Here is a 27,395-nt window from a genome sequence, read left to right on the forward strand (position 1 = left end):
GGCGGGGGTGGGGGACTGTGACGGTTCCCCGCGGCGGTGGCGGACATTTTGTCCGGAGGGGCTGCGGCGGTCGGCCGACGGGGAAACGCCGCAGCTGCCGGCGAACCCCGGGGCCACGGCTGAGGAGAGCGCCGGGCTCCCGCCCTTTCCCTCAGCAGGGCGATACTTCCGGGAAAGGGAAGGGCCGCGGCAGGACGGGAGCGCGGCGCCCGCTGGGGTGAGTGCGGCGGCCCCGTTGTCCTGGAGATGCCGTTGCCGTTCCCTACGGGAAGCTTGCGCTTGTGGTTTTTGTTGGGGTGGTTTTTTTTTTTGTTTGCTTGTTTTTAAGAAGTAGAGGCTGCGTGGCGTTGCTTTTGTTATTTTTTTTTTCCGTGACGTGGTTTCTGCTTCTCGTCCGCTGGAGTCGCAGCGGTGCGTAGGGAACGCTTTTTGTGCGTAGGAGGGACGGGGACGCCCCGGCAGTGTTGAGTTTTAGCGTCTTTTTACGGTGCCAGGTCCAGTGCGGGGGCGGAGGGAGAGTCTTTTCGCCCCGGGGGGTGCCAGGCCCGCGGCTTTTTGTGCCGGAGCCTGCCAGGACGGCGTCAGACCTGCGGGGCTCCTCTCGGCCCCTGCTGAGGCGGGGGGGCCGCCAGCCGGCGGTGGTGGCCGGTGTCCTCCCCCGCCTGCTCCCCTTTCCCCTCCAGAACGCCTGCTTCGGTTCGGAGGGTGGGCGAAGGGGTGTCCGTGCTGCAGCGGCAGCTTCCTCGGCGGAGGCGGACACCGCCCCGAGTTCCACCGCCCCGAGTTCCACCGCCCCGAGTTCCACCGCCCCGAGTTCCCCCCCCCCGGGCTGTGCTGGAAACGGTCGCCTTGTGACTCCTCTGAGGCAGCTGACCCGAGGTGGGGAGGCAGCCGCGTACACCGGGCGCTGATCCGTGCCGTGGTCTTGGTGGGACGTGTCTGCTGGGCTGCAGGCCGGGGGAGAGCTGCGCCCTGCTCTGGACAGGTTCCCCCTTGGTGAAACCGGTGGCTGGGAAGAGACGCTGCAGTGTGGATCGGCCGTTTAGTCTGGATACAGCCCCTCTGTCCATAAAGAGTGCCCTAAAGCAGAGGCGTCTGCTGCTGAGAATATATGCTACACATTCACGGTGGTAGGAACACACAGGGTCGGGGCATCCAGAGACCTCCAGGCGAGTGCCTCGCTGCTGACCTGCAGAGCCTGCGGGCAGACCAGAGCGAGGAATGAGTTGCTGCCAGCAAACCGTTTACAGATGACTGACAAATATGTGTTTGTATCATATGGTTTTTGTTCCTTGAAGTGCGGTTGTTGTGTATTGTCTCCACAACTGCTCTGATGAGAAGGGTATCGGTAGTTAATGTTGCTATTCCTGAACTGCAGGGAAAGCATGGATAACTGTACAGATATAACTCCTAGCCTTGTGTCTCAGCTGTTGAAATATTACTTACAGTTTGGTTAAATGCACTGATTTTCAAGTAGGCAATTAGTGTGAGTTGCGTCCTTCTGTCTGTAAATTCTTGCCTGCCATGGAAGCCCTACAGAAACTTTCTAGATAATAACTGCTTGCTGCTGTCATTATTCCTGTGCATTTTGACCTCCAGGTCAAAAAACCTTACTGCTAGCAATCTGCAGGTATTGGGACAGTAGGAAAATTCTGGTCTTCACCATAACCAACACAAACTGAAAATGCTAAGTGCCTCCTACTTAAGCTGTGAAGTAGTTAAATGTAGTTAAAACATTTAACTACAGTTAACATGTAGTTAAATTACTCGTTTCAGACAGAATTGGAGGATTGTTTCCATCTAAGCTTGCCTTTTTTCTAACCCCAGTTATGGGAGAAATGGGAGGAAAGTTGCTACTGTTTATAGCAAAGCTACTAGCAAGAAATTTTCTTAGGTGGAAGAATGATGTGTGCAGAAACTTGTTCCTTCCACCTATTTGAGATAATGAATCAGTGGTATGAATTAGGTGTTGGTTTTGTATTTTGTAGCAACACATCAACACTAGGCACTGCCTTAAGGGAAGAACAAAACACAGAAACTTCTACTACCAGCTGATATCTTACCTGTAGTTAACTCAGCATTCTAGTATTTATTGCTTCTTTTATAGGTGTGTTGTTTAATCTCAGGTTAGTTAACTACCTACACAGCTGATGCATGTAGAGTATGACAGGCATCAAGTTACACATATCGAAGGGTGCATGTACAGTAAAACCATAAGAAGGTTTTTCTTATTGTGTGTGTTTCCGTGTTGCAGGCAATAAAATGGAACTGAAATGGACTTTGATTTTTCTTTGTACTAGAGCAGGAAATTACAGTAATTTGTCATGCTGACCAAATAACATTTTTTTTCTTTTCTTTTTTAATCTTGTAGGTCAAATCATTCTGCTGACTTCTCCCAGACTGGCTGTTAGGTTTAAAACACAACGTGCACACGTATAAGTAAGCTGAAGGTAATACTGAAGATATATAGACTTAGAGAAGGTAAGAGTTTATAATTCTGCCATTCTGATGCCTAACTCTTTGCTCTGGCTTTCCTATAAAGGCAAATAATTGTCTTTGTGAAGTTAAAAGAGACTTGTTTTAATAAGTCCTAAACAAAATATTGTTGTATCTGATCATCTCGAAAGATGTAATATTATTTACCCAGTGAAGAGTCTAATGACACCAGTGGGAATTGCTGTCTCTGTTACAGGTATGGGATTGAAATACAAAAGCAAACAATAAATCCCTGAAACAACTCAAGTGCCTAGTATGGGATTTAAGGTGCTTGTTACACCAAATCACTTTTTCAGTGAGTTGATAATTTTTCAACCTAATTAAGGCATTTGCTGCATAGTTTATACTGGGAAACGTAAAAGACAAATAACTTATGAGCTTGTATTCAAATAAATTTGAGCCATTCTTGTTCTGTGTTTTTATCTCCCAAGCTCTGAACCATGGATAGCCTCTGTGCAGCAAATACCACTTTTGCACTCGACCTCCTAAGAAAGCTGTGTGAGAACAAAAGCGGGCGGAATCTATTCTTTTCTCCTTTTAGTATTTCTTCTGCTTTGTCCATGATTTTGCTGGGTTCAAAAGGTAACACCGAAGCCCAAATAGCAAAGGTATGTCTAAATAAATTTAGTGTATTGAATGTAATGGGACCATATAAGCAACAAATCTGCATTATAGTTTGTGACCTGCACTTATGCTAAACTATTATTGTCATTCTGGTCTTGGAGAGCAGAGGTCTTCGTTTGGTATGTATGTAAGCAGTACCTGTTTTTAATGTTTTTATAGGGGGAGCTTCCTTTGGTATGAAATTAAGAGGTTTCTGGTTTTTGTTGTGTGGGGGGTTTTTTGTGGCTTTATTTTTTTGAGACCGAGAGGGCTTCCTTCAACATGTCAGTAAGAGGTACCTGGTTTTTTCTTTTTTGTAGGTTTGATGAATCTCTAGCTACATAAAATATTTTCTTCTACTTTCTTCTTTGGGCTTAATGTCAGATTACATGTGTTTTGAAAGTGTAGCCAGGCACATTAAAAAAAAAAAATTTAAAAATGTGAACATTGTATGCATGTCAGAATGGTAGCTGCACCTTGGTGTTTGTTTTTTTTTTTAAACTTGCTCAGGTGGCAAATACTACTTGGCATATTTTTTACATACGCAATTGACAGTATTAAATGCATAATCAGTCACTTTTGTATTATGTTTGCCTCTTTTGCAAAGTGGAAGAGGAGTATAAACACATATTTTGCTTTCATTTAAATCTAAAAAGTTTATCTAATATTGTATTATATTATTGCCATGCTTGGAGATAGTCAAAAGCTGTCTGGACATAGTCCTGGGCTACCAGATGTAGATGGCCCTGCTTGAGCAGGGGGGTTGTACCAGAGGTCCCTTCCCACCTCAGCCATTCCTTGATCCTCTGATGCTTGGCTTGAGCGAAGGAAACTAAATATTGCTGACTCTTCCACTCCCTAATAAATTAGGGACAATAAATTGTACAACATCTGGCTGGGTGCATCGTATGTCACTGGCATGATAAGCTCCAGGTAGAATGTGTGATGAGAAATCTTTTGGCTTCAAGTCACAGTTTTTAAACCCAAAAGTCATTAAAAAAACCCCAGTAAGTTGTACTGAAGCAAGTGTGTTTAGAGAAGGCATGGACTCTGCTGAGGATGTTTGTCTTTCTACAGGTGCTTTCTCTGAACAAAGCCAAGGATGCTCACAATGGGTATCAATCGCTTCTCACTGAAATTAACGATCCAAACACCAAATATATACTGAAAACTGCTAACCGACTTTATGGAGAAAAGACATTTGAGTTTCTCTCGGTAAGTAACTGTTAAATTTGTGGTGTTTTTCAGTATAATGTACTTGCTACCTGTTCCCTTTGGAGGCCAAAGGCAGGCTTTGGGTTTTACTTCCTAAATTTTCTAGGCTGAGACCTACCAATGCAACAGATTATGTCAGAGCCTGGTATCTGAAGTTGGTGGAGAAGCTCCTTTTAGATAACCTGTGATCTGAATGCACAACTGGTGCAGACCACTATAAAATCCACTCTAAATCTTTATGGCTCCATGATCCATTCGTATTTTTGGCTGTGAGAGAAATGGTTGACGTATCTCTCTTCCCTTGATGGTGTGTAAATAGGAGAAAAAAGAATTGTTATTGCTCTTCAGCATGGGCAGTATTTTGTAGTTTTTCTGTTATGTAAGTCATCCAGAGATCATTCTGAGAGGAGTGCGTGACTTCTAATATTTTCCTTATAAGAAGATTGAAATAAAGATAATAGGTATTGTGTTACACATGTGCCTTTAGGTGCTTCCCTAGAAGCAAGAAGATGTAAGGCTTTGGTTTTTTTTTTTTCCTCTGGGAGTGATTTACAGTGATTCTTTTTATGAAGAATGATAGTGTTTCATTTGTCTAGCAGATAAAAATTACATGGATTGTATTCTAAAACTTTGTGTCTGTGTAATAAAGATCTAACTATATTAAATCAGAGAGAAGGTATGTTTTTTCCTCTCTAAGAAAGATCAGTTTACCCTCTGAACTAAAAGTTTTCTATTAGTCTGGGAGGTTTAACATTGTAAGCTTCTCTCCACATAAATTTCAAAATCATATGTTCTCTCTGAAGCATTCCCCCCCCCCAAAAAAAAAACCCTAGTCACATCATTTCTCAGTTAAGTTATGTAGAACTTTGTAGCACAGTAAACAAGCCATTTAACTTAATAACATACAGTGGACGATTCCTAGTTCAGATAGGTGGTATAGAACCTAATAGGAAGATGTCAGACAAAACTTTAATGGCTTTATATGAAGCTGGGGGAGGAAAGTGGGCAGATTTTCTTGGTGTATTTAAGAATCATCTGTGGCTGAATGAGAGTAAAATACATTGCTGAAAAGCTGTTCTGAATGTCCATGTTAGTCATTTATAGAGTTGAGTCAGAAATTCTACCATGCTGGACTAGAACAGACTGACTTCATACAAGCTTGGGAGGATTCCAGAAAACAAATAAATGGCTGGGTAGAGGAAAGAACTGAAGGTGAGTATTTTGCAAAATGCCATGGTGTATTTAATGGCAGCCATGGCTTCGGTAAACAGCTGTTTCAAGATCGATATAATATTGTGAATTAAAAAAACCCAAACATTGAGTTCTTGCTCTGTTTGGTACATAATTCTTGTCTATTGTGTATTAATTACAGAGTAGATACTATATTAGATAAGTTTGACATGTATCTAATTATTAAAAAATGTGGTTTTTTTCTATGTATCATAAAGGTAAAATTCAGAACCTGTTGGCAGAGGGGATTCTCAATTCACTGACCAGACTTGTGTTGGTGAATGCCATCTATTTCAAAGGCAGCTGGGAAAAGCAGTTCAACAAAGAGAGAACAGCAGAAATGCCATTTCAGATTAACGAGGTATGATGTGCTAAAATGCTGACAATACACTGTTACTCTGAAGTACTCTGAAATTAATACATTTAACTCTGAAGAAAAAAAAAAAATCAATCAAGCACAGGGTCACCCTGGGTAGGCTGTATGAAATTCCTTGTACCCCCTCCCTTTAATATGAACACTCTCTTTGTTTAGTTTCTGTTAAGTTTCATATAATTACTAGAAACTTTAATATAACAATTAAGTATTTCTTTCATTCTGTCTCTTTTTTCCTTTTATCCTTCTTGTTTGAGAGAGGTAGCCCTCTACACAGTTACAGAACTTAGAACTGAAGGAAACACTTGAGAGAAGCTGTCAGGCTATTTGAGTGTTGTGAACAATTTCACAGAAGTCGGTGAACTTGATTATTTCAGCATAAAACTGGTGTGGATAAGAAAAGAAATTTTCCTTTGGGTTGTAGAGCACTTATACATGTACAGAAACTTCTGAATATAAGTTGTCTTCAGTCAGTGCTTTTTTGCTGCATTTCTACTACTGAACTGATCCAAAATAAATCGGGAAAAAAACCCCCACAACCCTGCTTTGAAGACCTCCATGCTATACTTTCTTGCTTTTAGAAGTAGATCAGTGCTCTTGAAGACTTGGCTACTATCATTAGCAGGCCATGGCTGCCCCTCAGAATCACCTCAAACTCTGGGTATGCCTCTGCATGTCATTAACAAGAACTGGTAACATGACTTCCTTAACTCACTTGCTTAAAACAAATACTATGCAAAATTGAAGCCCTCACGCCTGACTTCCCCAGTGATGATATGTATCTAAGAATGCTTGAAACTTCTAATACCCCTCTTCAAATAGGGAATGTTACTGCTCACCCATTACTACCTACTATAGCACTTCAGAAACCACTGGACTGACTTGATTCCTGACACCTTGCCCTCTCCCTGTTGAAATGTGTTGAAAAAGCTAACAGGCTATCCAGATACACTATTCAATTTTCTTTTCCTTGGACCAGTGCAAACTTAGGACCAGATTTTAAGATGCAACACCAACAGCATGCAGCGCAGATGAATAATCTGCCTTTTGACTTGTGATGGAATATTGTGTAGTGCTACCACATGTGGAAGGTTTGGCATCAGTTTCCTACAGAGATGTCACAGAAAACCCAAGCTTACAGATTTGCATAGGATCCTTTCCTTTCCCTCCTGAGGAGGCAAATTCAGTGATATTTCTGTATTGGGTACTGTGCTATGGTGAGCTCATGGCCTAAATCTTAATGTTCCTGAAATAAGGCCTGCCTAACTCTGAGATTACCTTTTCCTTTGTAAATATAGAGTATATTATATATCTTTTTAATATTAGAGTCTTTGGGATCCAGATAACTATTGGAGAAAGTTGTAAGATGTAAGGTGGGGGAATGCTGCCTTGGCTCACCCAAGGAACTCAGGCAAACTGCAAATCTCTTTGCTTGTAAAACTAAAGGGATTAAGTTTGTATTGTCATCCTACTGACTACCCACTGATGAGCTGCGGAAGTGTGTGAGTAGGCTCAAATGAGGAATTGGAAATCCCAGGTGTAACCTGAAGTTTTAAGCTAGTTATTTTACAATCTGTCCAGTAGCAAAGAGTTGCTTTAACATCCCAGGAGTCTTTCCAGCATCCTGTGACATTATTTCTGTGACTCTTGCACTTCCTATGACTCGCTGGATGATTTTCACATGCTGTGTGGCTTTTTCTTTGCTTATCCGTCCTTTTCATGTGTCATTGCTGCTGCAAAATAATTTCTGCCATATTTGCTGTGGATATTGTTTCAATGGGCTTTACTTTAAAAACAAAAACATACTTGCATTGTTATCTCATGAATGTAAGGGAGAAAGCAATGAAACTCTTTCTTAAATGAAAAGGAGGAAAATAATGATCTAAACAATAGTAACTGATGCTCCATGTGAAAATGGAAGGAGATAGCAGAGAATTAAATTGAGAAGACACATCTCTTCCCCTCCTTACTGTCCATGTGACTTTTAAGAATTCAAAACAGCACTCTCACTTTCTTGGCATTTTTAGTATAATTTTAAAATATTTTAATTCCTCTTTGTTACAGCATTTGGAGCCACATGGACTAAAAATGAAAGTACCTACATTGAAATTACTATGTATTCATTTAAAGCAAGGAACACAAGCCCTGTTTCTTACCAGCTCTGTTTAGTGCATGTCATTAGTTTATAAGTGAGCAAATACGTATCCTTGCCTCTCTGCCTTAAAGGAAACTTCACAGACATTTCCACACTAGTAATTAAAATTAAATCTCAGGGATCCTTACTTCTTACCTCTTGCTTTACGAAAGACAGTGGTGGGGCTGTACTCTGTGGTGTGTTTAGTTCTCTAGTCAAATTCTAAAAAGCCCTAACTGGATGCCTGCTTTGCATTTTCAGACTAGCATACTAGCTCAGAACTAACTATTGACATATATTTATTTTTAGAAAGAGACCAAACCTGTGCAGATGATGTTCAAGAAGGATAGATTTAACATGACCTATATTGGGGACTTCCAGACCAAAATCCTTGAGCTCCCTTACGTTGGTAACGAACTCAGCATGATCATCCTGCTCCCCGATGCAATCCAGGATGGATCCACTGGCTTGGAATGCGTAAGTTGTTGAGCTAAATGCAAAGATGGTCTGTATCCTTCCAGGGAAGAAAGTTTTGATATTGCATATAGACCTACAGTTCAGTTCCAAAGCTGTTATGTCATTGGTGCTCAGCACTAGCCGAAGTGTCCCTCACCTCCCTGCCCCCAAAGTGATTGGCATGCCTTGTATCACTACTGGTCAAGCTGTGTGCTGTCCCCTTAGCCTGAGGCTCCAGAAGAAGGCCTGACCCCCTCCTCAGGAGCAGAGGTTAGCTGTGATTATGGTGAAGGCACAGTATGGTGAGCATCATACATGGTGAGAAGGGATCTGGGGGAGCTCTTAGGAAGTCCTATAGCTTGTCCCATCCATCTTCCGTTCTGAACAGCTGGCAGATTCTCTGGCCCACCACCTGGAAATGGGCTCACAGGAAAGTGTATGATCTCTTCTGGAGACATGATACAAGTTTTAGCTATTTCATTCTCTGGACAAGGAATTTATTAACAAGGTTTTTTAACACTGACTGCAAAGCGCATTGTGAGCAGACTTTTTCATCAGTCTGTCAACCTGAAGGAGGATCCTTTGGTTAAGAGGCAGAAGAACTGGGTTCAGTTTCTTTGGGACCTTGTCATCAGTTCTTTTGTGCCTTTGCTTCCCATATGTAAAAAAAAAAAAAAAAAACCAAAAAAAAAACCAAACCCCAATCTAACATGTTTTATAAAAGTAAACTGTATGTGGAAGGGACTGATCCTTATTCTAGCTACCAAAAAGCATATGGGACTAATCTTAGCTGGGGCCATAGTCTCTAGTGAGAAGTGTAACTTCACTTTTGGCTTGAGAAACTCTAAACTCTGGAAAAAAAGATGCGTGTTATGCACGATGTAAACAAACACAGTAATCACTACTTTTGGCTGTGTAAAACTGATTCTTTTCTCATTTTAATGATGTAAATTTTTGGTTTTTCTTCAGCTGGAAAGAGAACTTACGTATGAGAAGCTGATAGATTGGATCAATCCTGAAATGATGGACTGTACAGAGGTGAGGGTGTCTTTACCCAGATTTAAACTGGAAGAAGATTATGATCTGAAACCCCTTCTGAGCAGCATGGGAATGCCCGATGCGTTTGATTTAGGGAAGGCAGACTTCTCGGGGATCTCAGCTGGCAATGAGCTGGTGCTCTCTGAAGTGGTTCACAAGTCCTTTGTGGAAGTCAATGAAGAAGGCACTGAAGCGGCAGCTGCGACGGCAGGAGTGGCGATGATGCGCTGTGCAATGATCGTTCCAGAATTCACTGCTGATCATCCCTTCCTCTTCTTCATCCGGCACAACAAAACTTCCAGCATTTTGTTCTGTGGCAGATTTTGCTCCCCCTAAAAAGGAGATGCCTTGCCAGAAGAGCTGCCATTACACACTAACTTTGTTTCTTTAGAATAGGGCTACTCTTTTTGCACCAACTGTCTTTCAACTGTGCCTGAATCCACTTCTGTGGTCTTCATCTCAGGCTTGGATAGAATAACAGAGCTGCTTAGACATACACAGCAACTGCCATTTAAAACAGTTCTTGCCCTGTGCACCTGAGTGCAGAGGTCTGCAACTTCTTGCTGACACAAGAAACGTCCCACTTGCTCAGTGAACACTTTGTCTGTTCTTGCAGTTCCCATTGCAACTTCACTTTTTGTGGCTGTCAGGCAGTGAGTCAGGCAGTGACATCCAAGGAAGGGAAGAAGTTAATTTTGTTTCTGACTAGGCTGGAGCACATCTTTAGCTTCCCTCCACCTTTTCCCTCCCATCCCCAGTTTTTCTTTTTTCTTTTTTTTTTTTTTTAACCCTCCCTCTAGCCTCATCCATTTAATGTTTTGATACATTCCCCAGAGATGAAAGGAGTCTTTTGCAGTCTGTTCCAAGTGTTGCTAAGCATCCTGACTAGACAGATTCTCTCTTTTTTTTTTTTATAACAACTGGACAAGCACTTAGGCAAGAATGGAAATAAAAGTATGTCTTTGTACCAGATGCCCTTATAGGGTATTCAGGGGGTGAGGATCATTGTTTTATCACCACAGGACACCTGGGTTTATTACCTATCACCGAGTTCTAGTCCTTTAACAAAGAATGTAATGAAAAAGCGTGTGGTGCCTATGCAATATTGAATGACAAAGCTTTAATTTTTTGCTATTGTTATATATTTTTCCTATTCATAGTCTCTTAAACATTTTATTTTAACTGAATAATACCAAAGACATAGTTGAAATAGCTTTCCTAATACAGTTGTTTGGTTTGCTGTTTCTGTTCCTGAAATAAAAGAACTAAAATGCTGTAGGACTCTGTCTCTCTTTTTCCAACCATAAATTATGCATTTTATCTGTAGCATGAAAACAATTATTTCTTGGTAAAGTACAAGCTTCTACGTAGCTTGGTTGGCGTTCATTGTTAAATGTGGGATTTTTGGAATACTGCCAACCTGAGGTGCTTAACTTGGGGTTGCCATCGCGTTGGGGGTGGCCTTGCAAGGCCTTGCAGCGAAGGGGTCCCGAGCCAAGGTTTCTGGGCAGGAGTGCGGTGCTGTCTCTCTGCTTGTGCACAGCTCCAAATCAAGGCTCGGTGGTCATCATCCACATGCTGCTAGATTGCCTTGCGCTTAATTTAGTGCGCAGTAACTCAGCTGTCTGGGGTGAAGACAAGAAAAGCATTATTTGAAGCGGGGGGATGACCACTGCACTCCAGTTAAAGGGCTGGTGCTCCGCACCCGAAGCCCGGAGAGGCATTAGGGGAGGGATGTGTTCCTGGTGGATGGGGAAAAAACAGCGGGTTAAATCAAAGAGAACCCTCCGTGCATTAACAAAGTAAAGGTAGCTGTGACCTAAAAGTTGAGCCTAGACAGAGCAGCGCGAGGGGAAGACAGAGAGGTGCTACCCTGGGCGGCCCCGGTGCGCTTGTCCCACGGGGCAAAAAAAAACCCGTAAACCACCCAATCCTGGGCTTTGGGTGGTTTGGTTTTTTAATCGCTCTCCCGCCCCTCGCTCCGCCCCGGCGGCCGCTCCGCGCCGCGCCGCGCCGCTCCGCGCAGGTAGGCAGGTCGGCGGTCCTCGGCTGCGCTCGGGCTCCGCGGGGCCGGGGCCGGGGCCGGGGGGGGCGGTCAGGGCTGCCTCCTCCCCTGCCCCCCGGTGCTTTCTACGGGAATGGGGCGATAAAGGGACGAAAAAGCAGAAATTTTGGCCTGTCCGTGCCCCACCCCTCCCCGGCGGGGGGGGTCTGTGCGGGGCGGTGGGCGCTTCTCGGGCAGCCTTGGGGTGGGGGCTGTAAAACGGCTGGTTTCGGTGAAACGCTTGCGCAGTGCGGTAGTGTAAGTAAATGAAAGTAGAAGTGCGATCTGGGGTTTGTGTTTGGATTCTTTTTGGTTTGTTTGGGGGGTTTTGGGAGGGAATTTTTTGGTATAGAGCTAGATAAAGGAACGTTGTAAAGATGCAGGGGGGTTATCTGTCTGGCAGTGGAAGCAGACAGTGTTATTCTGCAATTCCTGTAGAAAGGCGGTGCTGGAAACAGCCGAATTCTGGCGGAAACTCCTCCGCGTAGTTGGGTCTGGACAGTACTTGTAGCAGTATTACTGGGCTGCTGCCCTGGTTGCCGGGGGCAGATGCACAAATGCCTGCGTCTCAAATGGAACTCCGTGAGGAAACGAGCTAGACCCAGCCAAATCCCAAAGTTCCGCTGCAAGCGAGCTAAGAGAAGCGAGACTCTGAGCTGGGTGGGCGGGAAGGTTTTACAGCATCAAGCGGTACTGCCGCTAGCCTTTGGGTAGGTTTTTGCACCTGACGCAGCCCTCGCGCCTTTCACCCTGCCCGAAGGGCCTCCTGGGGAGCATCTCGCCAAAATAAATCCCTGCTCTGGCTGTGCAGTGTCAGCCCTGAAGCTTTGTCCGTTCTTCGGCTTCGCTTCTGCCTTTGCTAGCCGGTACGTCACCTTCAGCAAACAAAACCTCAGGCTCTGCCTGTGCGTTTACGGCGGCTCAGCTTTGTTGGGACTCAGGTGCGTTTGTACCTGGGCGCAGCGTGCAGGTAGCTCGCTTGTCGCTGGCAAAGCAGGCTGGTGAAGATAGCAGTGCTTCACACCGCTGAAGGTAAGCGTGCACCGGCTTTACGCTGTTGAAGGTAAGCGTGCACCAAAGCCTTTGGCAGGGTTGACACCTTTTTGTGGCATGGTTTGTGCCACGAAGATGGGCAGCTTGCTGAAGGGTGTCTAAGTCTCCCTGAGCAGTTATTGTGAACGTCCTCCGTGCAGGATTTGGGTAGAAGAGCGGGGGGAAAGCTGCGTGAGCGAGCTCTCTGGGGTGTGCTGGGCCTGTGAGACTGAAGGATTTTAACTTGCAATCCTGCCGGCACACGTACTTCCAATTTCAAGTTAGAAGGCAAGGAATTTTTTAAATAGTGTCTTTAAAGTTAGTGTGATAGGTAAGGTTGGGATATACAATTTATGTGGAAAAAACCCCCACGCTTTTTCAATGTGACTGATATTTTTTTGAAGAAGATGCACTGACAAATTCTTGCTGTTTCTGTACCCAGCTGCAACCCGATTAATTCAGTCTTTGTGAGTCACACAAGATTAGGTTAATTTTTTGAAGAGTGCTTCCCCGAGTCCTTACTGACTGTTTTATTTTTCAGCTATAACGATGGAGAACCTGCGTAATGCCAACAGCAGATTTGCACTTGATCTGTTCAGGAGGTTCAATGAGACCAACCCAACGGGGAATGTTTTCTTCTCTCCTGTTAGTGTCTCTGCCGCTCTGGCCATGGTCCTTTTAGGGGCCAAAGGTAATACAAAAGCACAGGTGCTGAAGGTTAGTAAAAAAATATATATATATAATTTCTCTTTTGCTTTATATTTTATTTACATTAAAAATTGTTGTGGTTTAGAGGATGGAAAATGAAAGGAGGGTATTATTTTTATGGGCTCAAGAGAAGATTTCTGTCATGCTCAGAATCTTCCTCAGGCTCATTTCTGCAGTTACCTTCTGCCTGCTCTGCTCCAGAGCCCTCTTTCCATATTTGCTATGGCCCTTGGTTCTCATTTTATTTCACTTGTTAATTCTTGAAGTAGGAAACTAATTTCATTAGTTAATCAGTCTCCATTTAAATTGATTGGAGTTTCCAGCAGCAAGGCCTTATTAGTTTTCTTGAGACATTTGGACAAAGAACTATTGCTTTATAATACAAGGTCACCAATGGTATGCTTATTGCTAATAATACTGTGTATTTTGTAAGAAACACAATAGTAATATATAGTTCTATATTTAGAGGGTAACAACTATAATACATGATGGTGCTACCTAAGTATCAGAATCTTTGTAACAGCTAGGCACTCAGATATCTTGGAGGAGCTGAGCCCACATGCTTATTCTTACTGTAGCCTTAGTTTAGGTAGGGTAGTTTAAAAAAACTCATTATAAATTGCAAAAATGGCATACATGGGAGTGTGCCTGTTTCCCCTGAGGCCTCCTGCACGGAAGGGACTTGGTCACTATTATTCTTCCCCTTTGTTAGGCTAACGCCCACTGGTGCCAAAGGGCATATGAGACTTCTCATTGCAGTCATCATCGTGTATTTGGCTATGAATAATTTCACCTTTGTATTCTGGACTTTAGGAGGAACTGTTTTATACTGTTGAGTGGTGCTGTGCTTACTGCATAAGACAATAAAATTATTTTCTCGTTACTTGTACAAACAGACTTTGAATGTGTATTTCATGTAATCAAACTGACAGCCCCGCCTAGAATAAATATCCTGACAGCAGAAATCATGCAAAAAGAACTTGAGGGGGAAAAAAAAAAAAAAAAAAAAAAAGTGTTTCAGCACAGTCACCCTCAATAATGCACGTTCCCATACCATAATGCTTTGCTTACAAAAACATAGCTGATTAAGGAGGCAGTGACTGGTAACTGTCAAGGGCTGTTTGCAAGCGTACAGAAATCTTTCTGTGATCATAATCCTATTGTAGGTTGCCTCCGTGATGTTTTTGCTCAGCTATTCGTGTGTACAGCACAGCTTGCATTAATGTGGGCAGCAAGGCCTGACCAAAACCCTGGTGAGATAAAATGAGGGCTTGCCTTTGGAACCAGTGGCTGTTTCACAGCAGTCTCAGAAACAGTCTTTCTCAGTCTTCTGAGAAATACATGGTTTAAATCTGAATGTGAATGTCCCTGCTCTGGTCTAGCCTTCCCTGTCGATGAGGTCTGGCAGCTTCTGCTGTCGTATCTGTAAGCCTTGGCCAGCCGGGTTGCCTCTGGGAAAGGAGGTACTGGTGAAGAAAAACTGCAGTAATGCATTTGATTTTTAAGATGATGCAGTTTATATATATATAAGCAATTATATGTTCATAAAACCATAAAAGATAATGGTTCTAAGTTTTCTTAAGACCCAACCTGTGCTAGTTTTGATCGTATGTTCTGAAAAGCAAAACCCCCAGGTTCCCTTGGGCCAAAGGGGAGAGCAAGAAAGCTGAAGTGTCTCTACGGCATCGTGTCCCTTTTCAAGTCCCCACCTGGGAACGAGTCCCTGTGCCCAGTGGCCCACGGAGGGGAGGCACGCAGGCGTCGCGTGGACAGGACTCGGGGTTATGACCAACAGCTTCAGCTGTGGCGACGCATAAACCAGGAGCTTAATACAAGTAGCTGACACAGGCAGCGTAGCACCGAGGAACAGTTTCATTCGCTCTCTGAGGTTTACAGAAGTCTCTAAGCAGCTTCCAGCCTCTTTTCTCTTTCTTCAACCTACCTACCTGCTGGATCAGACCCGTCCTATAGATACACTGTATGTTCTTTTAAGACAGTATTAGCAGCAGCTAGTTCACTTCTTTTATTTCAGACACTTCATTTTGACAAAGTTCAAGATATTCATTCAAGATTTCAGACTCTGACTATGGATATAAACAGATGCAATGCTCCCTATCTCTTACGGCTTGCCAGTCGGCTTTTTGGAGAGAAGTCCTACAGCTTTTTGCCGGTATGTTGGTGCAGATCACGATGGAACCCGGTGGGAAAATGCAGCTATTTTGAGTATTTATGAAGTAGAAATATTTCTAGGCGTATTTCTAAATGTTACTGGGCAGTCGACAAAAGTGTTGCATACATGCATATGCATTTCCATATCTGTAGGCATCTGTGCATCTCACCTAAAGGATGCTACACAGCAAACCCTTTTCATTGCTTGTTCGGTTCTCCTGCTTTTGGGCTCAAGAGAAAAACCACTTGTCTAGGTTCTTAGTTTTCAGTAACTATCGTAACACCCCACTCTGTTGCAACCAGCTTTTTAGGATGCAACCGGCTCTGTGTCTGTTGCAATCAGCTTTTTAGGATTTTCATTGGTCTAGTACCACGTTACTTAAATATTTTTGAAAACACTGTATTTATTTGGGAGGGGATGCCCAACATGTCTCAACAACATGCCTCTTCACCAGTGAATTATACCCTTGTATGCACCTGGGTTGCTATTTTTATCCCTCTTCAGCTCTTTTGGAGAGTTTTGTTTTATCATAGCTGGGCTTGAGCCTGTTTCAGGAGAATGACAGGTAAATATTGCAACACCTGCAGTAAGCACCCCCTCAGCTGTATACATGGCAGATGTATTATGAGGTTTACTCTGAGAGGAGGAAAAAAACCCAACCTGTCAGAGCCCCACCTCAGAGCAGGTGATAAACTGTTTGACATGCACCTTATCTACATCATAAAGAGATGTTTTCTTATCCGCATGCAATGAAAGCTATTCTTATCGTTCCAAAATCTAGGATTTCCTGACTAATACTCAGAAATTATATGGAGCTGATTTGGCTACAGTTGATTTTCTTCAGGCTTGTGATGAAGCCAGGAAGGAAATTAACCAGTGGGTAGAGAAGAAAACTGAAGGTAAACTACTTTGGTTAATAAAGTAACTGGCAGTGTTTCATACTTTGGGAGCAGGAATAGGCTTTATTCTCTGCTGCCTTTAAAGCAGTTTAATTTTGCCCTGGGATATTCACTTGATGCGTTGGCAGAACCAGAAAAATACCTAAGCAAGACATTTAAAGAGTTCCATAAGTCCTGAGACTTTTCCATTTTTTTTGTGTTCAGGCCGATGAGTGCAGGAGAGATGCCAAAAGATAGATTTATACTCATGAGCTGGAGAATTGGTTTTAGAGAGTCCCAGTCCATATTGTATGTGTATTTCTAAATCCAGTAATCCTAAATGTGGGTATTTTCTAATTCTTGTATGATGAGTCATATGTGACAGTTTAAGCTAAAAATATTACATTTTCATCAAATTACTGTATATCAAAAGTTATAGTAGCGTGTACTATTAAAAAGTATGAAGTAAGGTGACAGGTACTGAAAGACACTTTATTACAGGAATGGACTGGAGTTCTATATTTGTAGTATTCCTGTGGCATCGGTTTCTTCATGTATGTTTTATATGCCAGCAACTTAGTACAAGATTTTGTTGTGACTTTTTTTTCCTGCCCCCTCTGAAGGTAAAATCCCTAATCTGCTGTCTGAAGGCTCAGTTGATAACATGACCAAGCTTGTACTGGTGAACGCTATTTATTTCAAAGGCAACTGGGCAGAGAAATTTAAAGAAGCCGACACCACTGACATGCCGTTTCGGTTAAATAAGGTAATACAGTTATGTCTTGGTAGCATATATCTAATGAAAAGGTCAAATAATATAGGTGCTAAAGTGAAGCTTTGTTTACAGATAAAATAATAAAAAAATATAAATAGAAAGTCTTTAATGAATGTTTTCAGTTCACCCAAAAGAGTTGTTTATGGATTTTAGTATTCTTCTGTATTCAGGAAGCTATTTTGTTGTCTCACTGAAATAGTGTCAGAGACAATTCTCACGTATAGATTGGGACCCTGCCTGTGCCTAGCAGAGTTTCTGTCCGCTAGCAGTTTCAGCTGCTATGAACTGTGCCTGTTTGTGATGCTATGTAAACAGCATTAAAATGATTGCACATTTTGGTTAAGCCCCATTTTCTCAAGACGCTGTATACAGTCATCTACTTTATGCTGAAGAGAGTCGATCTTTGTTGACTTTTAACGTTGTCATTTTGGGGGCTAGAGCAATATAAAGGTACAGCAACTCGAAGAAATTGTTTCAGTTTCTGTGAGGTCTGTGCTATAGAAGCCAAAGGAGAACCAAATATAATACAAACTCATTATGTCTTCAGAAGAAACTGTTATTAAACAGTCAGTCAAGAGTTTGATGAAGGAAGTTTTCTAATCACCTGATATAATGGAGGAAGAGTTTTTGCAAGAATGCAATTTTTAACTTAGTTGTTTCCTATCAGTTCTTTAAATGAGTATTTTCTTAACTGTTACTTTTGGTACCTTTTATCCATCCAGAATGAAAGAAAGACAGTGAAAATGATGTATCAGAAAAAGAAATTTCGTTTTGGTTACATCCCTGAAGTGAGGATCCGGCTTTTAGAGCTGCCTTACGATGGAAGAGAACTTAGTATGATCATCCTGTTACCTGATGACATTGAAGATGACTCCACTGGACTGCAGAAGGTGACTCATCTAAGCTAATGCAGTTATTTAATGGATAAGTTCAGCCATTCAAAATTAAAGCCTTAATGAACCCATGTTCTTAGAGCCCCATATCTATCAAGCGTATTTTTAGACAATGCTCTGCTAGCACTGCAGTAAAGAATACGTGCATGTGCTGTATCAGGAAGAGAAGTTGTGTTCTGGTTTTGTAGGTTGTGTTCACGTGTCCTTTGGCTTGCCGAACTGAACCATGAGGGAGACTGCAAAAACAAAGTTACGGGAATTAACTTGCCTTGCTTATTTTTTTTAATGACAGAACTTTTCTTTCATTACCTTTCAAAGTCAGTATTTTCATAGCCTTAAAGTAGTGACAGTGTTTCCCATTAAATGACCAGGAACACATCAGTTTCTTTGAGCTCTCCAATGATTATTTTTGTTACTTGTTTTTAATTATGTAATTCCATTTAGTTACATTAAACAGTAAGAGTGACTGGGTTTAGTTGCTATCAGTGCATGTTTTTCCCTTCTGTACATTGCAGCAAGAAGCAAATGTCTGCATTACTTTGTAAAGTATAAACTGCACTGACTCCACTTAATTTTAATAGCATTTGTTTGATCAATATGGAGCTATCAAAGATATGGGTACGGTCATTTTTTTATAGTTGCTTTATAGTCGTATAGTGCTGTATAAAGCCTTGTAAATGTTACTGAAAAGGAAATATTTCTACACTGGTGATATGTAATGATCTCTGTCTGTTTAATTCTAGCTGGAAAAGCAGCTTACCTTAGAGAAGCTCCAGGAATGGACATGTCCAGAGCATCTCTATTCCACTGATGTTCATGTGCATTTGCCAAAGTTTAAGCTAGAAGAAAGCTATGACCTTAAATCAGATTTAGCCGCTATGGGCTTGTTGGATATATTTGACAGCAGCAAGGCTGACTTGTCGGGAATGTCAGGGGCACGTGACCTCTTTCTCTCTAAAATTGTCCACAAGACTTTTGTAGAAGTGAACGAGGAAGGCACGGAAGCTGCAGCTGCCACTGCTGGCATTGCTATGCTCTGCATGGTTATGGAAGAGGATTTCAATGCTGACCATCCTTTCCTTTTCTTTATTCGCCACAACCCGACGCAAAGCATACTTTTCTTCGGCAGATATGCTTCTCCATAAAAGAGAACTTAGCATTTGCAGACCAGTTCCTGCTGTAGTCAATGAAAGCTTTGCTCCTGAATGAGTTGGATTTTGATCCAAGGAAGTTAATGCTCCTGTCTTGAGTACCTAGTCACTTTTTGACTGAGATTCTGCCTTTCCCACTAAAACAATCCCAGAGAAACTGAGAAGTAATTTCTTTTTCTTTCTTGAGATTGCCATAAGCTTTAATAACTAAGAAAATCTTAACTGTAGGCAGAAAAAAATCTTTTGAAATTGGACTAGAAGTAGAAATACTCTTGGAAGAAATGTGTGTCTTTTAAAGCACGGGATCACCCTGTATGCATCCTTGCATGGGGTTTCTCTGTGTTGACAGCCTCCTGTTGTAATAACTTACAATAATCCAGTCATTCCTTATGCATGTATACTAGGATGTTCTTGCAAAGCTGTTCCTCCCATAAAGTCTTGCTTTTCAATACCTTAATAAAATACTTCTAGGCACCAAAAGGTATGATACTAAACAGCTGAGTTTACCCAGTTCTGTTGTGAAATAGGTCAGATGATAACATTTGTTAGAGACATCTATTAATAGAGAAAGGATTAAGCTATTTAAACAAAAGTAACCCCGTCCAGTCATTAGCCAGAAAACCTGCAATGCAGCTTTTGAATGAGGAGGAGAAGAATAACAACTTTAGGTGACATGTTTAAAGAGGATTTTTAAAATTTATAGTCTGGTGCCAGTGTAGTTATTGAAAACATGAAAAGGTATCAGGGCTTTGAGGTTTTAGGTGCTTGAAGCTAATGGGTGCCTTTCCGCAAGTTCAGAAGTTTTCAATATGACTTTAGATTCTGGCCAGAACCTATGTAATCCTCAAAAAATGCTTCAGCTTCCCAGAGGATGACTGTGTATAGTCTGCAATAAATATCTGATGTGTCTCTTTATGTACAAGGATTCAACATTTACTGAGCTGACTTCCAGTACCTTTTTATACACAAACCTTTTGTACTGTACAACAGCCATATGCCTGGGAGCCACTGTAATTACATACTGTTAGTGTTCTGTGTTTATTTCTGGAGGTTATTTGCTTGTATCATGTATATCTTGGGTACTGTAATATTTACCTGTACAACTTCAGTTCTAAGTGGGGCACAATAATTTCTATAATTGCAAACTTTCCATAATTGCAAAATACTCATTTTGTCTTCATGCAACAAACAGAAGCCTTTTTCTTAAACTCGTGTTCCAAATGGAAATTTCTGCATGCAATTAAGTATCTCAGAGTACAAAAATAACTGTCCACCTGAAGGCTAGCTCCAGAGAAAGCCACTGGTGCAGCAGGTGTGATCAGCTGTCTGAAGTCCTTGGCCTGTTCAGAGTAGGTGAAAATACTGAAAAACAAATGACTTGGTAGAAGAGATGATTGCATGAACCATCAGCTTCCCCAGCTGCTAGCACCTACAGGCAGAGAGTAACGGTTTATATGCAATGACACAAGTACTTGGTCTGCACGTTAGTAAACGTGTTTCCGTGTGTTAGCAATACCTCAGTTGCAAAGGCTCTGGTAAATTTGTAAAGGAGAGCATGTATTGCAGAGTGCAGATGTGAACATAACCCCTTCTGTGCTGAATGCTTTGGAAACCCAATGCTTCACAAATAAGTGAGAAAAATATTGGCACAAAGCCCATGTAAAAACTTGGAATGGTTTGACATTGTATTAGTTCTGGGTTTCTGGGCCTTCATCTTCAGCCTTTTAGCAAATAAAGCTTCTGCTACCATAGATGGGTTTTGGCTAGAGTAAGGCTCAAAAACTCCATTGTAATTGCATCCTTATCTTTATATGCTTAAACTCAGTCAATGCATGCAAGATATATGACGTCTGAAGGCTTTTAGGGCTGTAATTACCAGGATATCAGAAGAAAGATAAAACCTTGCATAATAGTACAAATCAGGATAGCTTTATGAGGAGACTCATGTATTTATTACTTTGGTCTCAGTATTCAGTAACTGAACTATTACATTGAGACAAATTTGGCTTTCTACAGACAGGATGCACAAAATAAAATCTCAGCAATAAGAATCTCAATGAAGTCAGCTTCACATTCAACCATTTAAAAAAACCCAGCCAGCCTATTGGCAAATACTCCCTTCCCATAATTCATATCCCAAATAAGAAGGTTGTAAGTGTTTTTCCTTAATACTCCTTTTTTTCCTGTGCTCCTGTCAGAACAAGTGACTGACAAGGGCTGACTCCAGCAGGGAAAACTGGAATGCCAGCTGTATTCACATTTCTAAAAAATGAAATGCTGCTTCAGCTAGCTCATGTGAAGGACTTTATTTTTAGAACTACTGAATGAACACAGGTCTCACTGAGTTCAAAGAATGGTAATTTTCAGTATGAAGTGCTTTAACTGAGGAAAAAGGAAGAAAATGTAATTTTGATGAGTTAAAGGTACAACATATGATATGAGAGAATGTCACATCAGAAGTCTCAATCTAAAATCGGGACTCTAGCCTTCGTCTTAGCTAAGTAGCAGTCAGAAACCCACGCTCCCAATGTACAAAAAAATACTTTCCATATATAAAACCTTTCATTTATATTAACCCAGGGGACTGCAACATTAAAAAGTCAGACTGACTGCAGTTAAACTTCCTAGGAGGGGACCGAGAAGTACTTAAGCATGAAACTTCCCCGTTCAAAACCAATTTGCAACAGCCTGCTGGTCTGAGAAGACAACATGTGATTTTCTTCCAGTGGAAGAGAAGATTACAGCAGAGAGAGTTCACTCTCCATTTTGGCCACTCCTAAGCAGACCGGGCTTTATAACAATCCAAAACTCAGAGCAGGTGTTGCTCACTGTGATGGGCAAGCCAGACTTTGCACTACTGCTTACATCGACTCTTTACAATAGCCCTTTGATTTCAGTAATTTAAAAAGAAAAACCACCACCCACCACCACCATTTGGCTGCTTTCTGTCTGAATCATACCATTTAAGTTGCTCTTCCTAGAAAGTAACTACCATCATGTGGATAAGGAGGACAGTTACCTCTGGGTTTTAAGTCACCTTATCCTAGAGATAAATTCACATAGATGAGTTAACTCAGAGCATGTTTAGTAATACTTTCACTGTTAAATGTTTTTATGTATTTATATATGACTAAAATCCTGATAAAGTACATAAACCTGATCAAGTCCCCAGATGTCTTGGAGACAGATATTTGTCTTGATTTTTTTAATATGGTTTCATTAGATAGGAATAAGACCAGTGCAATTCACTTGAACCTATTGAGATAAAGAGGTGCAACTGAAATCAGAAACTGTTTTTTGTTTTTGTTTTTTTATTTACTGTAGCGAACCTGTCTAGCTCTGTCATGTCATCTTATGGTAGTAACTAAATACATATTCTTATCCATATTCAGTAAGGGGCCTATGCAATCCCTGACTGCTTAAAAGACAAAAACCACAGCCAAAATCCTGGAGAGCACAACCTGTTTGGAAACATGCTGAACATGCGCAGTGGCTGCTGGCAATTCAGATGATGAGTTCATCGCATCAGCCAGAAAATGTTGTATCTTCAGGTTAAATAGAACTTGAAACAACCAGCTTGTATAATCACTTTTAAGTCCTATCATGGAATATGATAGTCATTTTGGCCAAGAACTTTTCTCTCAACACAAGAGAAAATACTCACAGAAAAGGGGAAAAAAAATGCAGCCCAGAGGTTAATGGAGGATTTAAATTCTTTGTGCATGGAAAACAGTACAAGAAAAATAAAATAGAAGTAATGATTTCACAAAAATATTTAGCATAAGAGCCTGGACAACTCCTTACCAGCTATATCATCCATTTTTTTAACCTGCAAGAGTCAAGCTACCTAAATAATAGAAACAATATTAGATAATTTTCTAAAAAACTGCAAAGGAATTCATTGGGGGCATTATTTAATTGATGTTTCTGGTCTTGCTATCCATATCTTTGACATTGGTGTGTTACTACTGGGAGAAACAACTTATATCAGTACAAGTTGTTTCTCACATGTGTTGAATTCCCCAACATGGGCTATGGCATGGCCTTTCTCATAGTCTGCGTTACTTCTTAGTGGAACAACTTACATAAGAGAAAAAGAGATCGTGGTATGGCAGATTTTGATGGTGCTCCTGAAGCTCCAGTAGAAGCAGCTGTCACCTGACAGGATCATAAATCTCATCCCCAATTTTTTGGTGACAGTGCAATATTTGGTACTTCCTTAAAGCTCTACACTCTGATGATGAATACACCAGTATATCAGTATTTGATTCTTAAGAAGAGACCATTCTTGCCCTTAAGTGAGCTTCAAAAGGTAAGCCCCAGGCACTCAAAAGCCAGAAAACAAAGAAATACACTTCCACTATTTTTTAATTTCATTCTTTCATCTTGTGCTTTTGGAGCAATTTCACTAGGAGATTGGCTTCTGCTTGTTGAAAGAAACATTGCCAATCCTAAGTAGACACTTTACACATCATCGTGAGATGAAACAGACATTTTTGCCTTGGGTCTGTTCCAGAGAGACAGGAATGATGTGGGGCGAAATGTCCATTTGTGAGGGCATCTGGTCCTGGCGGACTTTTTAATGGAGAATGGAGTTCTTCAATCAGTGGAGATGACCTTCTTTAGAGGCAATAGAAGAGATGCGCATTGGTGGGAGGAGCAGGGAGCAGCCACGCCGTTTCTGGTGTAGCATCTTGCTAATTACCATAGGGCGGAAGGGAAAAGTGAAATAATACTTTGCTTGGAAAGAGGCCATGAGGCACGATGGCTTTTGAACTTTTAACTTCTTGTTGCCAACATTTTAGTAACCTGCACATCAGACTGCACCGTCTGATGGAGCTCCCCTGAGGGGTGCAATCTCTTTTCACACAGGACTGAGAAAAACCCACCGGTGGCTGAGGAATGAAAAAGCACCTCGGAACATTTTGCCAAGCTGTGCTGCCCTCTGAAGGAAAGCACGTGCTTTTTTTTTAGATTATAGATTTTAGATTTATTCCAGCACTGGAAAAGATATCCTGACTAACTCTGCTCTGAAATTGGGGCATGGGGAGACAACTGATAGTTTCCAAGGAAAGGGAAGAGTAGGGGAAGGAAAAGGCATCCTACCCAGAGTACGCAGTAAACTCAGTCACAAGGAAAAATATTAGTGTGCATCCACCGCATGTAACTGTTGAGCTACTGGCTTAAAAGTTGGCAGTATCCCCTGGCGTAGGACATTTGCAAGCTCGTTTGTCCTGTGTATTAGTCACTCCACGAGCACTTAGTGAAATCCCTTTAGCACTTTGACTCTCGTCCTGTAACACAGCAGAAAACCTGCAGAGCCCTAGCCATCCTCTGTGACCTTCTGGTGATGGGAGAGACCAGGGACTGGGGTCCGCTGGGGAGTTCATCTGCATGATAAATAGAACTGACCTAGGTTCCTAGCCAGGCTATTTTTGCCACTGGGAAATTACTAATGAAGTCTCCATAGTAAGGTCAGCAGGTTCTACTTATTATTTTTTTATTTTCTTTCGCTGGGGAAAAATGGGAAACGGTACAAAGAACCATGCGAAACTCACCATATACATCGAAAAAGCAATTGTGACCAGTGCAGGAGCAGCTCGATTGAAGCTCCTTCTCCCCTCTTCCACATCAAATAAACAACATACAGTTTATGGAAACCGAGGACTCTGTCTCACCCCATGCACGTACTCAGCTCCCTTCCTGCAGGCTGAACTTGTCTCAGCAGTAGGCATGAGGATCAGGGAGGGAGGACTCACCACCGCTGTCCTGCTCCAGTCCTGAAGGAGCTGTTTTGTGGGGACCTGTCCTAAAGCTCCCATCCCAATTCTGTGATTTCAGCCTCATGGCTGGTGCTGATCACAGCAGTCCTGGCTGCTTGGATTATTCTGAACCAGCGTTTCAGGGGTGCTTCCTCACTCCATTACTCCTCCGTGGAGATTCAGCTACGTTTGTGCAATCAGGAGTCCTGTAGCCCTGCTTCCACCCTGACCCTCATGTTCCTCCATAGAGTGCTCAAAAGCTCCCAAGTGAGCACCGGACAAGATCCCTGGCTCAAATCTGTTAGTTATGAAAACTTTTGCTAACCTGGACTTGTATAGACCTGAAGTCCCTTAAACTTCTGGGGTGACCTTACCATGACCACATCTTGCCTTATTTCTCCATATGCCTTTCAGAGGACTAGCAGGATAAAAATATTAATCTAATTAATTACTGCATTAATTCAAGCAACAAGAAAGTTCCAACCAAACAACAGAAACAAGTGAATTGTGGGTTAAAGAAAACCCATGCAAATTTACACAAATGAAGCTGGTCAAAAGACTTGCTCATCTTTAGAAAGACACTTTGCTCCAAGCTTTCAAAAACTATCAGTATTATCAGCTTCTGGGCCTCATGAGATGCTATGGAGAGATACCAAGCCTACTGCCAGTTTTATAACCCACTGTTTAGACAAGACAGGGCAGCTGTTGACCAAAACCCTTGGCAATGTGTGTCCAACCCCAGAAGAGAATAGTTGTGACATATCTTACAGCTGAATTATCCTGGTAGTTTCAATTTCTTGCAATATATAAAAGCTAACATTACCAAGAATAAGAGTCTGAAATATCTCGCTAGTAATTCTAAACCTGTCTTCACACTTTGCGGGTATTCTTCATCACTAAATCCTCTGCCTAGCATACTCCATAAGCATGCACCAGGAATGTCCTCTAATATCTGACCCAAATAGCAACACTTTATGTCCTCCAAATACTAGCCTAGCAAAGCAAAATAAACCCATCTTTTTGTTACTTTCTTCAGTGTTTGTTACTAAGTAAATGCTGAGTTAAATTGGTTTTGAAAAAATAATTATAGTCCACTAATGGATTATAACTAACTAATATATCCTCTGTTCTAGGCAATGACTTCTCATACACGTGCCACAGAATGTAAATGGTTATATCTAAGCCCTCACAGATATGGAAAGCCTTACTTCTTGCATTAGTACATGTATGACCCTGGTCAGTCACTTGGCATTTAATCTCAGAGCTCCATGAGTAATCATCTTCTGGCTATCATAAGCTATCATGAAAGGTTGTGGAAAAGCTTTACAAAGAGAAATTCTTCCCCTTCAAGTACAATTTTTGGTGTCATGTATTTTATGATTCTAGTGCTACCCTGAAGGTGCTCATGTGCTTTTTTCAGAAGTCAGTTAATTTTTATTTTGGGACTGACACTGCAATTATTAACTTAAAAAAAAATTATTCATGTTATGATTTCACCCATCTCTGTTGTTTTTTACCAGATAAAACGCAATGCCCCTGCTAGACAGCTGAGAGACTTAACAGTTTACAGTTATGGTATTTTCTCTGTAATATGAGGAATAAGGAATGATCCTTTGTGGGTACTTAATATAACAATCTTCTGCAACTTCTATTGTTGCATAACTTGTCTGTGAAATTACAGGAAAGGCAATGCCTACATCTCCATCCCCACATACCCATTTAAGTCATACCTTATCTGCTAGTACAGAATACTTCATTTATTACCTTCGTGACACATCTGACCTAAACATTTTTTTCCTGCAGGCTTTAGAGCATTTGCAATTTGGTCCACAAACAGGCATAGCCTCATTGTCAGGAGGGGAGTGTGGGGAATAGATCCCTTATCCTTCTTCCTTAATATCACAATACCTTATAAAATAGTACTTACGTGTCATGTCACACACTGTAGATGGAGATGTGAGGTGGTAGATGAGGAAAAGACTCAGGCTCTGCATAGGGCTATGGGTCTTTGTCTCCTTCTAAACAACAGACGGAGGACTGCCACATCAGAGAAAACTTGCAGTATAGCACTGTATGCGTAACGCATGGCTGCTTAGAAGCTAATGGGAGAAAGGAGCACGGACTAAGTATTTACAAAGGGAGAACCCACAGTCTAGTCAGACTGGGTTAGAAAAATCTGTATTTGCTTGAACCACAATTCATATCGATTACAGAGGATGCATAAGTATCACCACTAGACCATCTTCTAGTGGAAACCCAGGGTATTTGTTGCACAGGCTATACTGCATGTTGCGGTTTCCTGTCACCTCCAGCTCTTGCACCTATTGATGCAGAACTTTTTAAGCCACATTTAAGGGCACAAACAGCTACAGTCAATAACTGCTTTTAAATGACTTTGTCTTACCTGCAGGCTTTCTTAGTACCTCACTTCCACTCT

The 27,395-nt window shown here is 41.7% G+C and overlaps 2 protein-coding genes across 9 annotated transcripts; both read left to right on the plus strand.

The window, feature by feature from the left end:
* Positions 1–3: 3 nt before the first annotated feature.
* On the plus strand, positions 4–10,819 carry LOC115353123 (serpin B6-like). Of its 2 annotated transcripts, XM_030042112.2 has the most exons (9): positions 4–183; positions 527–536; positions 2,372–2,435; positions 2,927–3,104; positions 4,177–4,314; positions 5,409–5,526; positions 5,763–5,905; positions 8,361–8,528; positions 9,477–10,819. In XM_030042112.2, the coding sequence occupies exons 4-9, from the start codon at positions 2,937–2,939 to the stop codon at positions 9,879–9,881; spliced, it is 1,140 nt and encodes a 379-aa protein (XP_029897972.1). In that variant the 5' UTR covers positions 4–183; positions 527–536; positions 2,372–2,435; positions 2,927–2,936; the 3' UTR covers positions 9,882–10,819. The 2 variants fall into 2 exon arrangements, with proteins under 2 accessions (XP_029897972.1, XP_029897971.1); XM_030042111.2 differs by lacking the exons at positions 4–183; positions 527–536 and adding an exon at positions 393–411 and having other exon boundaries at positions 2,372–2,481; positions 2,928–3,104.
* Positions 10,820–11,511: 692 nt separating this feature from the next.
* On the plus strand, positions 11,512–20,404 carry LOC115353124 (leukocyte elastase inhibitor-like). 7 transcript variants are annotated; one of them, XM_030042115.2, is made up of 7 exons: positions 11,512–11,579; positions 13,163–13,338; positions 15,362–15,499; positions 16,281–16,398; positions 17,001–17,143; positions 17,875–18,042; positions 18,789–20,404. In XM_030042115.2, the coding sequence occupies exons 2-7, from the start codon at positions 13,171–13,173 to the stop codon at positions 19,188–19,190; spliced, it is 1,137 nt and encodes a 378-aa protein (XP_029897975.1). In that variant the 5' UTR covers positions 11,512–11,579; positions 13,163–13,170; the 3' UTR covers positions 19,191–20,404. The 7 variants fall into 7 exon arrangements, with proteins under 7 accessions (XP_029897975.1, XP_029897977.1, XP_040974298.1 ...); XM_030042117.2 differs by having other exon boundaries at positions 11,553–11,571; XM_041118364.1 differs by lacking the exon at positions 11,512–11,579 and adding an exon at positions 11,625–11,837.
* The last annotated feature ends 6,991 nt before the right edge of the window (positions 20,405–27,395 follow it).

This window comes from Aquila chrysaetos, chromosome 18 (assembly GCF_900496995.4).
Source record: "Aquila chrysaetos chrysaetos chromosome 18, bAquChr1.4, whole genome shotgun sequence".
NCBI classification, from domain to species: Eukaryota; Metazoa; Chordata; class Aves; order Accipitriformes; family Accipitridae; genus Aquila; species Aquila chrysaetos.